Source organism: Petromyzon marinus, chromosome 8, assembly GCF_048934315.1.
Source record: "Petromyzon marinus isolate PM22_M1 ecotype Great Lakes invasive population chromosome 8, UKy_Petmar_22M1.pri1.0, whole genome shotgun sequence".
In the NCBI taxonomy this organism is placed as follows: Eukaryota; Metazoa; Chordata; class Hyperoartia; order Petromyzontiformes; family Petromyzontidae; genus Petromyzon; species Petromyzon marinus.
The window spans coordinates 1,441,880-1,456,804 of NC_133674.1; the positions used below are offsets into that span (position 1 = coordinate 1,441,880).

The window sequence follows — 14,925 nt, forward strand, 5'->3', positions numbered from 1 at the left end:
TAGCTTAAAGGTCGCGGTCTGAGCGTGGCTGTGTTTCACTCCAGCGCTGTCTTCGAGACAGCCTGGTTCCTTCACCTGATGAAGGCCGCTTGTGTTGTGGCCGAAACGTCGTGATTTTTGTTGTTTTATTATTTACCTACGTGACTTTACCGAATAGAACCAAAGAGTATGGATCCTTGCAGTCACGAAAGCTTTAAATCTAGAATTGATAACCTCTACGGGGAGGGCTTTCACCTATCTGTTAGAGCTTTTAACAGACTACGGGACAAGAAGTCACAGCTCATCGAGACGCTGACCTTCCTCAAAAGATGCCGCAATCACAAGGTAATACCTATCGCTTTCACACTCATTTCTTCTGCTGTATCTTCTCCGAATTCTAAACAGATTCTGTTTAAGGCCAGCCTATCTTTAATCTCAGAGAGGATAAGGCTACTCCGATTTGAACTCGATACTTTAGACAGGACTCTCCTACAAGCTCATTTAATGTTAACACAAAAAATGTCACCTTCTGATTGGAATCACATAGACAACATGACTGCTTCTTCTGCTGATTCACTGTCAGTCAAATGTAAAGCTAACTTGATTTCCAAATTCAACCACCTATCAAAGAAGAACCCAGTTCCACATATAACAAAACTCGACATCAACAAAATCGTCATTAATCAGAGTAGCACCCCGATTTCGGACAATCTGAAAAAGTACTGGCTAGGGGACTGAATTTTGCTGTCACCCCAAAAAACATACCAGTAGATGATATCATCTCTCAGGTCGATGTAGCCTTCAAAGGCGTGGGACACATCCAAGCAGACGTTGCGAGAGCTGAAATAGCCACTATTCTTAAGAATGCTAAGAAACCCATTAGTAACATCAGCAAAAATGAACGCTCTGAACTCGCGAATTAAAAAAAAACAAAAGTGATATAGTCATCCTCTCAGCCGATAAAGGCAACGCTACTGTTATTATGGATAAAGATTCATACAACAACAAAATCCAGAATCTGCTCAACGATGGAAGTTACTCAAAAATTAAAAATGACCCTACCAATAGCCTAGCGATGAAAACCAACAAGATCATCACAAGTTCGACCTCCCTAATCGACCCAACTAAACGTCCCTCCCTAAATCCTTCTGCTGCAAGAACTCCTAGATTCTATGGTCTTTCCAAGATTCATAAAGAAGGCACCCCACTACGACCCATCGTATCCACGATCAACTCCCCTACCTATAGACTAGCCCGTTTTCTGTCAGATACCTTGCTGCCTTTCACTGGCAAGACCGCCTCAGCAGTACTTAACTCAGCCCAATTGGTCTCTATGGTCAAAGACGTTGTACTGTCCCCTGACGATATCCTTGTCAGCTTCGATGTGGTCTCTTTGTTCACCAAGGTCCCAGTACCTGATACCATTGAAACAATTGAAAATTTGGTCGAACATGGACTAGACGCCGATACACCTGTACCGGTTAGGCACTGCCTCAACAATACCTACTTTACTTGGAATGGCTCCTTCTACAAAAGATATGAGGGTACCCCCTGCGATCCCCCTTGTCACCAGTGATAGCCAATATTTTCATGGAGAAATTTGAATCAGACGCCATCCAGACTTCCACCCTCAGACCTTCCCTGTGGAAGAGATATGTGGATGACACTTTCGTCATTTGGCCACATGGCCTCCCACCTCTGAACCTTTTTCTACACCACATAAATTCCAGACATCCCGCCATCAAATTCACCATGGAAGTGGAGAAAGATGGCAAGCTACCATTCTTAGATGTTCTGTTTGAGAGGAGACCTGATGGCTCATTGGGGCATTCTGTCTACAGGAAACGCACCCACACAGATTCCTACTTGAAACCTGATTCCCACTACCACCCAGCCCAAAAGAATTCTCTCATCATAACTTTATACCATAGGGTTCATTGCACTTCGGACCAACATCACCTGACCAGTGAATTAAAACATGTACACCTGGCCCTCAAAAGGAATGGATTCTCTGACCGTACCATCCGCCAAGCTGTTTCTCCCTCCATACAGAAACAACCACTTGATACTCCGGTCAAAACCATCACACTACCATATATAGCAGGCGTTACTAAAAAGATTTCCAATATTCTAAACAAACACAAGATCTAGGTCCGGTTCAATACAGTACACAAAATTCGTGATCTTATGTCATTCCTGACTTACAGTACCCCGGGGTTTACAAATTGAGTTGTACCTGCGGTGATTGCTATATCGGGGAGACAAAGCGACATGTCTCTGGCCGAATTCGCGAGCACAAATCAGATTTGAAACACGGCAGAACGAATTATTCTGCCGTAGCTGATCACTGTTACAACGCTCTGGGTGATCACGATATAATTTTCTCCGATACCAAAGTTCTTTGCAAACCCACGGGTTTTTATCAGAGATTTGTTCACGAGGCAATTCAGATCTACAAACACAGACACAATTTCAACCGAGAAGATGGTTTCAAATTAAGCAACCATTGGAAAGATGTTCTAAATCGAACCAAACATTAAACAAATTTTCAATGGTATAGAATATTTTTTAAGTAGTGGTACCCCAACTTTCGCAGCTCTTAAAAATTCCCTTTTCACACCATCAATAGGTAAACTCCCCCCCCCCCCGCGCCAACCGGCATGTGCACCCGCATGTACACCACCTCTACACCGTTCATCATGCTAAGTCGGCCAATCAAATGCTAATTTTTATGCTACTTCCTTTGTCAAGGCACCTTGTTTCCTCGCACACAGCTTAAAGGTCGGGGTCTGAGCGTGGCTGTGTTTCACTCCAGCGCTGTCCTCGAGACAGCCTGGTTCCTTCACCTGATGAAGGCCGCTTGTGTTGTGGCCGAAACGTCGTGATTTTTGTTGTTTTATTTTTTACCTACGTGATGTTACCGAATAGAACCAATGGATTAGGTTACTCTGATTTGAACTCGGTAGTTTAGACAGGACTTTCCTACAATCTCATTTAATGCTAACACAAAAAATAACACTTTATGATTGGAACCACTTTGATAATATGACTGTTTCTTCTGCTGATTCACTATCAGTCAAATGCAAGGCTAACCTAATTGCTAAATTCAACCACCTATCAAAGAAAAACCCAGTTCCACAGATCACAAAACTAGACGTGAACAAAATTGTTATCAATTAGAGTTGCACCCCGATTTCGGACAATCTGAAAACTGTATTGGCTAAAGGGCTAAATTTTGCTGTCACCCCAAAATATATACCAATAGATGATATCATTTGTCAGGTCGATGTAGCTCTCAAAGGTATAGGACACATCCAAGCAGACGTCACGAGAGCTGAAATAGCCACTATTCTTAAGAGTGCTAAGAAACCCGTTAGCAACATCAGCAAACATGAACGCTCTGAACTCGCTAAATTAAAAGAGAGAGATGATATAGTCATCCTCTCAGCCGATAAGGGCAATGCCACTGTAATTATGGATGAAGACTCATACAACAATAAAATTCAGGACCTACTCAATGATGGGAGTTATTCAAAAATTAAAAATGTCCCTACTAACAGCCTAACGATTAAAACCAACAAGATCATCACAAATTCGACCTCCCTAATTGAATCAACCAAAATTCCCTCCCTAAAACCCTCTGCTGCGAGACCTCCTAGATTCTATGGTCTTCCCAAGATCCATAAAGAAGGTACCCCACTATGACCCATCGTGTCCACGATCAACTCCCCTACCCACAAACTGGCCCGTTTTCTGTCAGATACTCTGCTTCCTTTTACTGGCAAGACCTCCTCAGCAGTACTTAACTCATCCCAATTGGTCTCTATGGTCAAAGACATTGCACTGGCCCCTGACGATATCCTCGTCAGCTTTGATGTGGTTTCTCTGTTCATCAAGGTCCCAATACCTGACACCATTAAAATAATTGTGGATCTGGTCCAACACGGACTAAACCCCGAGGTACCCACGTTGGTTAGGCACTGCCTCATCAACACCTACTTTACTTGGAATGGTACCTTATACAAGCAAAATGAGGGTACTCCCATGGGTCCCCCCTTGTCACAAGTGATAGCCAATGTTTTCATGGAGAAATTTGAATCGGACGCCATCCAGACATCCACCCTCAGTCCTTCCCTGTGGAAGAGATATGTGGATGACACTTTCGTCATTTGGCAACATGGCCTCCCAGCTTTGAACCTTTTCCTGGACCACATCAATTCCAGACACCCTTCCATCAAATTCACCATGGAAGTAGAGAAAAATGGCAAACTGCCATTCTTGGATGTTCTGTTTGAGAGGAGGTTTGATGGCTCGTTGGGACATTCTGTTTACAGAAAGCCCACCCACACAGATTCCTACTTGAAACCGGATTCCCACCACCACCACCCGGCTCAAAAGAATGCTCTCATCAAAACGTTACACCATAGGGCTCATTGCATCTCGGACCAACACCACTTGACCAGTGAATTAAAATTGGTACGGCTGGCCCTCAAGAGGAACGGATACTCTGACCGTACCATCCGCCAAGCTGTTTCTCCTACCACACAGAAACAACCACTTGATACTCTGATCAAAACCATCACACTACCATACATAGCAGGCGTTACAAAAAGATTTCCAAAATTCTAAACAAACACAAGATCCAAGTCGGGTTCAATACAGTACACAAAATTCGTGATCTGATCCCATCTGTAAAGGATGTCATCCCTGACTTACAGTACCCCGGAGTTTACAAATCGAGTTGTACCTGCGGTGATTGCTATATCGGGGAGGCGAAACGACATATCTCTGACCGAATTCGCGAGCACAAATCGGATCTGAAACACGGCAGAACGAATTCATCTGCTGTGGCAGATCATTGTTGCAACGCTATGGGTGATCATGAGATTGTCTTCTCCGATACCAAGGTTCTCTGTAAACCTCTAGGTTATCACCAGAGATGTGTTCACCAAGCCATTCAGATATACAAATACAGGCATACCTTCAACCGAGAGGATAGTTTCAAATTAAGCAACCAATGGAAGGACGTTTAAAATCATACCAAACGTCAACTAATTTCTAACAGCAATTTCAAGTAGTGGTGTACCAAGCATATTCCTTCTGAACTTTCAATTTCCCTTTTTTCTACTTCCCCCTGACAGCACATTCTTGCCGATCTTAAATTTTTCTATTTTTTTCCGTTTCTATTGCACACACACAGTGACCCATCCCCCGCACCCTCTACACAACAAAAGACGGATTAACTCAGCCCCGCACCCCACCAAGGTCCCCCTACATGGCTCCTCCCACCCGCCCCCCCCCCTTAACCTGCATTTAAGCTTTTCTATTTCCACGGTTTTCTACTCCGCATCTTACAGCACATTCTTGCCGATCTTTAATTTTTCCGTTTCTATTGCACACACACAGTGACCCACCCCCCACACCCTCTACACAACAAAAGACGGATTAACTCAGCCCCTCACCCCACCAAGGTCCCCCTACATGGCTCCTCCCCCCCCTCCCTTAACCTTTATTTAAGCCAGAGGTTTCCAGAGCCTCGCCACTTGGTGCAGCGATTTTTTGCTGTGACTGTTTCCACCTGAAGACGGAAGCTTGTGTTGCCTTCGAAACGTCGTGTTTAATTTTTTTATTTAATTTTAATTTATTTTTTACCTACGTGTCTTAACAGAATAAAACCAAAGATTATAAAATAAAACCCCAATTCAGGACCCTACTGTGACTCAGTGTGGATTTCTTGGAGTAAGTCTTTTATTATTATAAAGAATTACAGGGGCTGTTTGATGACACGACTAGGGAGCTGGCTTGCAATGCGGAGAACTTAATATTCAACTTGGATTCTGCAACCCTCAATGGCCTTTTTAAGTTCCATTTGTGCATGTAAAACTCGCACAAACAACCATACCCAGAAACCCATAGACTCCAACAGAGACCCACACATTCCTACAGACACTCAGACTCACACGGCAACCCCATAGACTCACACAGAGTCATTTTGACATGCACAGAGACCAATAGCCTCACACAGAGATCCATACACTCAAGAGACCCAAAAACTCACACAGAAATCCATAGATTCGCACAGAGGTCAATAGAATTTTAATCTGAATATTTATTTATACTGGATGAATCTGATGAGCTATAACGATCTGTTTTCACAGACGTCCAATCGGGCGGGTCAGAACATAACAAAAATACAATACAAAAACACGACAGGAAAGGTAAACAAATTGTTTAAATATATACAAATTAAACTGAACTGTTTTTATCTTACCATAGACTAAAATAAACCTGTTGGACTCGCACAGAGACCTTAACCACTAAACCTCGAACAAATAAAACCCTCTAAACCTCTAAACCCCATAACTATCTAAATCCCTAACCATTTAAACCCATAACCATCTAAACCGCTAATCCTCTCAAACCCTTTACCCTTAACCCTAACCCTCCAAAAACCCCTCACTCTCCAAACCCCTTAGTCTTTTAACCCTAACCTTCAAAGCCATTAAAAACCAAACCCTCAACCCTCTGAATCCCTAACCCTCTAAACCTTGAAACTCTATCCTTCTAAAACCCTAAATCCCTAATATTCAAAATACCAACCAATCTAAACCACAACCCTCTAATGAACTAACCCTCTAGACCCCTAACCCTCTGAACTCACAACCTTCTAAATCCTCAACTTCTAAAACCCTAACCCTCAAAACCCTAACGTTCTAAAACCCTAAATCCCTAATCTAATCCCAACACATTTAAACCCCAACCCTCTAAATAACTAACCCTCTAGATGCCTAACCCTTAAAACACCTATACCCCTAAAATGCTAACCCTCTAAACACATAACCCACTAAACCCCTAACCCTCTAAACCCATAAATGTTTTTTGGGGGTTAGCTTGTGTAACTATAAATGTGTCGTTAAACCAGCCACCACCCGACACAGCCAATTAGGAAAATTTGTCACATCAACAAAAAGTGCCATTTAGTGTTGGAGACTAACCCAATATTAGTTGTGAAAGTCTAGGTGTTAAACCCTCAACTCTCAAACCACTAAACCCCTAACACTCTAAATCCCTAACCCTTGAAACCCCTATACCTCTAAATCCCTAAACACATACCCTTATAACCTCCTCAACTCCTAACCATCTAAACCATTCAACCTCTAACAATCGAAACCCATAAACCTCTAAACACGTAACTCTCTAAACCCTCTAAACTCAAAACGTTCTAAACTCTAACGCTCTAAACACCAAATTCTCTAAAGGACTTTACCCTGAAGACTCCAACCGTCTAAACACCTCACCCTTTAGAACCCTAACCCATAAACCCCAAAAACTCTTAACTGTCTAAACCCTTAACCTTCTAAACCAGACATGGGCAAAGTACGGCCCGTTGGGCTTTTTAATCCGGCCCGCCGAACGTGTACAAATATTATTATTAAATTAAATTTTACCTTTCTCCTGTAATGCCCCCATTTCCCCATTAGATGGTGCACTTTGACCGGGAGTTACGACATGTTTTTGTATTGTTCATGTTGGTGCAATTTGTTAAATTGCCTTGCAAATAAATGCTTTGCTACCTGTTAAAGGCCAAATCCTTTCATGTTATTATTTTTACATGACATTTATATTAGTTCACACAAACACTCCATCCATCTGTTCCTGGCCCGGCCCCTCTGTCAAATTTTAGAACCCATTGTGGCCCGCGAGTCAAAAAATTTGCCCACCCCTGTTCTAAACCCTTACACCCCAAATTGTCTAAACCCATAAACCTGTAAAACCATAACCCTTTAAACCCCTCACCTTATAAGCCTCTAATCCCGGAAACACCGAAACCTCTAAACCCATAACCTTCTCAAACTCGTAACCTTGTAAACCAAAACACCGAGCAATCAAAACCCATAAACCCCATAAACCTCTAAACACCGACAGTAACTCTAAACCCTTAACCCTCTAAACACATAACCTTCTAAACTCTACCAAATAAAGACCTCAACCCCTTCACCCTTAAAACCCTATCTGTCTAAACTCCTCACCCTTTGAAATCCTAACCCAAATACCCCAAAAACCCCAACCCTCTAAACCCCTCACCCTCTAATCCCCTAACCCTCTACACCCTTAACCCACTAAAACCCTAACCCTCAAAACCCCTAATACGGTCAAACCCTAAACATCATAACCCTTAAAACCCCCCAAACCTCTAAACTGCTTACCCCCTAACAACCCCAAAACCTCTAAACCCCTAAGCCCATAACCTTATAAACTCCTAACCCTCTAAACCACTAACCCTTTAACAATCAAACCCCATAAACCCTCTAAACACCTAATTCTCTAAACCGAGAACCCTTTAAAACCATAACCTTCTAAACTGTAACCCTCTAAAACTCAACCCTCAAAACCTCTTTACCCTTAAAACCATAACGGTCTAAACCCATCACGCACTAAAATCCTAACCCATAAACCCCCAAACCTCTAACCTACTGAACCCCTAACCTAAACCCTTAAACACAAAATCTTTAAACCCAAAACCCTCTAAATCCTAACCCTCTTAACCCCTCTACCCTTAAAACCATAACCCTCTGAACCCCTAAACCCCTAACTCTTTAAACCCCTATACCCCTAATAGCCTAATCCTCTAAACACCTAACCCTTTAAACCCCTTTACCCTTAAAACCCTAACCCTCTAAACCCCTAACTCTAGAATCCCCTAAACCCCTAACACTCTCAACCCCTAAACCCTATAACCCTCGAAATACCTAAACATATAAACCCCTTATCCCCAAAATACCCCAAAACCTCTAAACCCATAACTTTATAAACCCCTAACCCTCTAAACCCCTAGCCCTTTGTGTAGTGTGTGGTGGGTGTCATGGGGTTGGTGGGTGCAGGGTGTGTGTGGTGGGTGGTGGGTATCACAGGGGGGTGTATGTGTGGAGTGTGCATGTGGTGGGTGTGGTGATAGTGGTCGTGGTTCACAACGATCCATGACCACCACCTCTACTGTGTGGTGGACCGGCCACCACACAGCAGCGCGCGTCGGAGGAGTGAACGGATGGTTCTCCCTATGCGGGCCAGGCCCCCTCGCTTCCTCTTCTCCTCCTGCATCACCATCGCCTGATCCTCTTTCCTTGTCATCTCCTTCTCCTCCACCACTATCTCCTGCACCACCATCTCCTCCTCCTGCTCCTTCTTCATCTCCACCTCCTCTGTCTCCCCCTCCATCTCCTCTTCGTCCTGCACCACCAGCTCCTCCATCAAGGTCTCCTCCTCCTGCACCACCAGCTCCTCCACCAGACTCTTCTCCTGCACCACCAGCTCCTCCACCAGGGTCTCCTCCCCCTCCTGCACCACCAGCTCCTCCACCAGTGTCTCCTCCTGCACCACCAGCTCCTCCACCAGGGTGTCCTCCTCCTCCTGCACCACCAGCTCCTCCACAACGGTCTCCTCCTCCTGCACCACCAGCTCCTCCACAAGGGTCTCCTCCTCCTGCACCACCAGCTCCTCCACAAGGGTCTCCTCCTCCTGCACCACCAGCTCCTCCACTAGGGTCTCCTCCTCCTCCTGCACCACCAGCTCCTCCACCAGGGTCTCCTCTTCCACCACAAACGTCAGCATCCATTTAGAGGCCAGGGCAAGCGCGGAGGATGGGGGCAGCGCCGGCTCCGCTCTGTAAAGAGATGCGCACGACACCGTTCCAACTTCCTGCTACAGCAGAGATCACAGCCCCCCCACCATCGTCCGCGTACGGACTAACTGTGTGCAGAGATAGATTAACCAGGCTAATAACGATGCTGCAATAATGCAGCATACCTTTGCCCATCGTGGGTCTGGTTACAGAATGGGCATTAGTCTTACGATATCACAAAGGATGAAGGGCTACATGGCAAAGATATGGCTGTCTCATTATTTGTCCTCACCCAGGAACCAATTATAAAAATACATCCGTATATAACCGAATGTATACGTGGGGTTTGAACTGTACATGTGTTCGTTTGCAGGCGGCAGGGCTGGAACTCATTCAAAGAGGGACCTGGGTTTGATTCCCATACTTGGGCCACTTTCTCCGTATGGAATGTGGAGTGTGTTCTACCCCCTCCCCCCCCCCCCCCGTTTTGTCCTGCATTGGTTTCCAAAATCAGAATACATTATTTAGACTGGATGAAGAGGAATCCGATAAGCTATGAAGCTCTTCTTTCACAGATATGCAGTCGAGGCACACGGTCAGCAAGTTACAACAACAAACAAAAGGAGTGCAACGTGTAAAAATGTAAGCAAGTCACAAAAAATTGAGCACATAAGCACAAAGTACATAAAATCCTGCCAGATTTTCAACACTAAATGTAAACTTGGGCAAGGCAGCAAAACATCAACAAAAACAGCCCCAGACCCCTCCAAGACAACACACAGTCCCTCAATAAAATTGTACATTAAAATGTAACTTTCATTCCTTTGGGTTTGGCATTTTCCTCCACGTAACTGAACCCTGACACACGCCACGCAACCAGTGTTGGATGGACATCCTCGCCAGTGTTAGAAATTGAACCTCCAAATCATTCAATCGGGATCGCATAGCAGCAGTAGCAAAAGCAAATTTGTTCTGTACTGCAAACAACTTGGCAGGACTCTACTGAAAAAGAGTCTTGAGACTGAGTGAGGCTCATGCTGGCTAAATAAGGGTAGTAGTAATAAATATAAATACATTAACAGGAGCAGAGCCGTCCCCCGGGTACGGTGTACTGGGGAAACCGCCCCAGGCACCGTGCTTTTGGCGGCCCTGTGCTTCGATGTCACGGTGTCAGACGTCAAATGTCTTTTTAACACGTAGGTTTTCGCACCAGATTGGCTCACAAATGATGACATCACATTCACATTTATCACTATTTACGACCGAAACAGGAGTATTTCTCCACAATTCTGGCCGTCACCTTATGAGGCTGGTTGCAATCCCCGGCAAAATGTCGAAATCGAATAGTAAATGTGGTGGGTTTACTTTCCAACACTGGTGTGCTGATCTAGTAACTAATTGGCACATTTTGTTTACATGATACACCTTACTAATTGGCTGTGTTGGGTGGTGGTGAGTTTAACAACACATGTATATCTATGCGATCTAACCGAAAAAACCCCTGTATTGTTGCTAATACTTTCGATTTAATTGTGACTTGCCCCGGGCCCCACACCTCCCTATGGACTGCCTTGAACATTGGACAAGCAGCTCGTGGCTTACCGTCGCTCAGCAGCTCCAAAACACTGTACCCTGCCAGGAGCAGCAATGGTGGTGGCGGTGGCGTTGCTGTTGGTGCTGGTGGCCACGGTCCGGAGCCAGCTGTGACCCAGCGCCTGCGCTGGCGTCATACGACAATCCGGATCCCATCTGTTGAGAGACGCACGGGGGTCACACGCAGCGCACATGGTGAGAGAGGCGTGGTGAGAGGATTGACGTTCCTTCCCTTCTCCCACGAGGTCCAGGAATGCACGGCAGCAGCGGTAGTCTTGGTAGCAGCGTCAATCCTTCAATACGCAGTACTCTAAAAATGCCCTGAGCCTCGCACTGCCGAGGAGCATCTTTAACGGACCTCCAAAGAGGGCGATCTTAACACCGGTGGTACTGGTCATCGGCAGGTTAACTCAGCTCCACATCTTCCTGGTTATCGGTGGAGAGCGATCGTTGATCACCTTGGTGGGGGAAATCCTCATGGGGAGGGGGGAGGGAGTGGGGGATGATTCTTACCGCAGGCAGGAGCTGACAAAGTCAACAAACTCCGGGTCGTGGCTTCTGAGTGCCCTCTGAAGTGACAAGCTCCCTGGCACCCTTCTCTTGACTGGGCAGAACATCATGCCCAAACGATCTGCAGGAGACATGCACAGCAGGAGAAACACACAGTCACCAACCACCACTTTGCCCACCTACCCACTCGCCCACGCCCCTATTTACCCACCCACTCACCCAAGGAATTGAAAATACAAAGAGACCCCCCCCCCCATGGCCACCCCCCCAAAAAAACTACAACAGCTCCAGGCCACACCCTAACACTGAATCCGGTCGGATGCTCGCCCCACCCTTCAACTCACCAAAGTAGTGCATTCCGTCAGGAGCTGCATCCATCATGCATTTTGGAGGCAACCCGAGGATCTGCACATGGTTGAGATAAAGGCAAAAGTCACCCATGTAGCCGCAGCAGACTGTAGGGGCAAGTGTTTTTAGTAGTGAGTAGAAACAGCAGCAGCAACAGTAGCGGCACTTGTTGAGGGCTAGGACTGTGGCACACACAGAGAGGGGATGGTTGGCCATATTGAAGCAGGTACACACGGCACCAGGTACTCATTTGAGGCTGATTTGTACTAGGGGATGCCCAGTACCGGTTCAGATAATCCTCACTGATGTTGGCCGTGAATTGGAATCAAACTCGCATTAGCAGGTTTGTAGCTGAGCACGCTAACCGCTACACCACTGCTCCCCCCACACGTACAAGACACACACGTGTACACACATAAAACATACGATGGCTGCCATTCGCCAGATCACCAAGTAGCCAATCGCCCCCCCTCTCCTGGCTCCCCCCCATAGCCTACAACTTCAAGAAAGGAGGGGGGAATCACGAGCGGGTGAACGCCCAGTTGGAAATACCTCCATGCAGCACGGGAGGTGGTCGTCGCAGCTGTCCGACTGGAATAAATTCCTGCCGGTCGCCAACTTCGCCACTGTGCAGCCCAGTGCCCACATGTCCACTGCACACGTTAATCTGTAGCCCAGCAATACCTCCGGAGAGAGGTATTGCAGGGTCCCACCCACATGCAGAGCTGCACAACAACAACAAATATATATGTAGGTGTGTGTGTATACTCACTGTGTCATGAACAGCATCGTTATCACACACTGTCACATGTACAGACACTAAGAGACTTGCACACACACACACACTGGAACACAGACACACCCACAGGCAGAAACTCACACCCAGGTGAGGTTACTCACGTTGCCTTTTCACAAAAAAGCTGGTGCCAAAGTCCGTGACCCTGACGGTGCCGGTTACGGGATCCTTGAGTAGAACATTTTCCTAAAGGAAGAAAGGCAGAAGGAATTCACACTCGGAGGTTACGCCGATAGCATTCAGCCAGCAGTGGATCAATCACGTACCACGGTACAAGCTAAACAGGGGAACTAGGTGAGGCGTAGCGCCGTCATCAACCTTGAGTCCAGTGCAACATTCGCTGTTTTCTGACAGCTGCCACTGGGGGTGCCCCTTTCAAATGCGTCAAGATGAGCGATGTTAGTCGAGGCTCTATAGACAACTTATCCTAGTTGCTCAGCTGCCCGATAACGAGTTACGGACCAAAAACCACGCTCGAGGGCGCATGGATTTCGTGACGCCTTCCACCGCGCGTTTGTCTTGGGAAGTTTTCCATTCACAGCATGGAAGCTGACAACGGGCAGCTGTCAGTTCAAACGCGTGTTTGGCACGTTTTGAAAATCATTCTTTTCAGCTCCGGTTTGTGTTTCCCAAAGTTTGGGGCAACGCTGTGATCTACATTGCTAGTTTTATCTGTGGTGAGTCCCCCAATAGCGACACGACTCTACACGACAGTTTAATTCATACCAGATCATCACCAGAGGTAACGTGACCCTGCTTCCTTCCAGATAGACGGACAGAGCTAACACATCGACCCTGTGACCAACGTGGTTAGTTTTCTCTATGGACCGAGTCCCCAATAATGACACAACTCCGGAACAAAGTCACGCTGAATGCTGTGTCCACTCACTGGCTTGATGTCCGCATGGATGATGCTCCTGGCCTTGGTGTGGCAAAGGAACTTGAGGATGCCCCTGGTGTAAGTTTTCACCATCCCCATGTGCAATTTCCGGAACCCCGCTTCCGTAATCACATCATAGAGGCTCTCCCTGTGAAAGAGGCAGCAGCAGCAACAACAATGACAACAACGAAGCAGCGTCAGTGTCATACCCTGCAATACTGCGTGGATTCTGATAACGACAATATTAATATTATATTTGCACATTCACGACTAATATGATTCATAGCTCAGTGTGGGTTTAGGTCATCGGTTTGCTGATGAACCAAATCAGTTAGCAGATCTGTCCACTTGCTTTCATTGGCTCTGTTTCCGGGTGGTGGAATTATCCATTAGGAGATACAAACTCCACGCAGAAAGGCGTCCGAGTTGAGAATCGAACTCAGGGATTTTCACCGAGGGGCACAAGCGTCACCACTGCGCTGCAGCCAACCTGCTGATCGAGTGGAGGCGTGGCTATATAAAAGTGGGCAGGGCTGATTGAGAAAAGAGGAGTGGCCTCGTGCACCCGGGACACATGACAGCTCCACAGTACCGCAATGCGTGGGTGGCACAGGAATCCCAAAAGTAACATCTAGCCCCGGTGGTGTGACGTTACCACCCTCCCCTGGTGTGGAAGAGATCGGGGCTTTGATCCCGACCGTGACGCATGTATATTTTGAGTTTGCATGTTATACCCCTGGTCACGTGGATTTTTCTCCGGGTTCTCTGGTTTGTCCCTCCACATTTAGAAACTTGTGTTTAGAGTATTTGGCTGCTATACATTTCCACATAAGCCACTTTTTTTAGCTATAATTTGTAACCAGGCCGCTTGTGAAAAATAACTGATAGGGCAGTGGGCTTTACCTGTTAAATAAAAGTTTTAGTTTAGCTAATGTAGTTAACCACGCTATGGGGGGTGGGGGGGCGGTGGGAACACATGGTACGTACTTCAACAGCTCCAGGACAATGCAGTGGTGTCCTCTGAAGTCAAAATGGTTCAGGACTTTGATAACGTTGTACTCCTCATCACTGCCCTCGCCCTGAAGTTCCAGAGCCATCTGGAGCTCCTTTCTCTGAAATTTATCATCCTTGGAGCTGTGCAGAGAAAATCCACAAATGAATCATGACTTAGACTTGCTAAAGGAATGACCAGAAACAAAT

General features: G+C 46.2%; 1 protein-coding gene across 1 annotated transcript in view; it reads left to right on the forward strand.

Moving 5' to 3' along the window:
• The first annotated feature begins 1,517 nt into the window (after positions 1-1,517).
• The window catches only part of LOC142924053 (fructosamine-3-kinase-like), a 43,630-nt gene continuing 30,222 nt past the window's right edge, over positions 1,518-14,925 (forward strand). The window contains exon 1 of the mRNA XM_076065500.1: positions 1,518-1,523. Coding sequence (XP_075921615.1) covers positions 1,518-1,523 — 6 coding nt within the window. The remainder of the gene's footprint in view (positions 1,524-14,925) is intronic.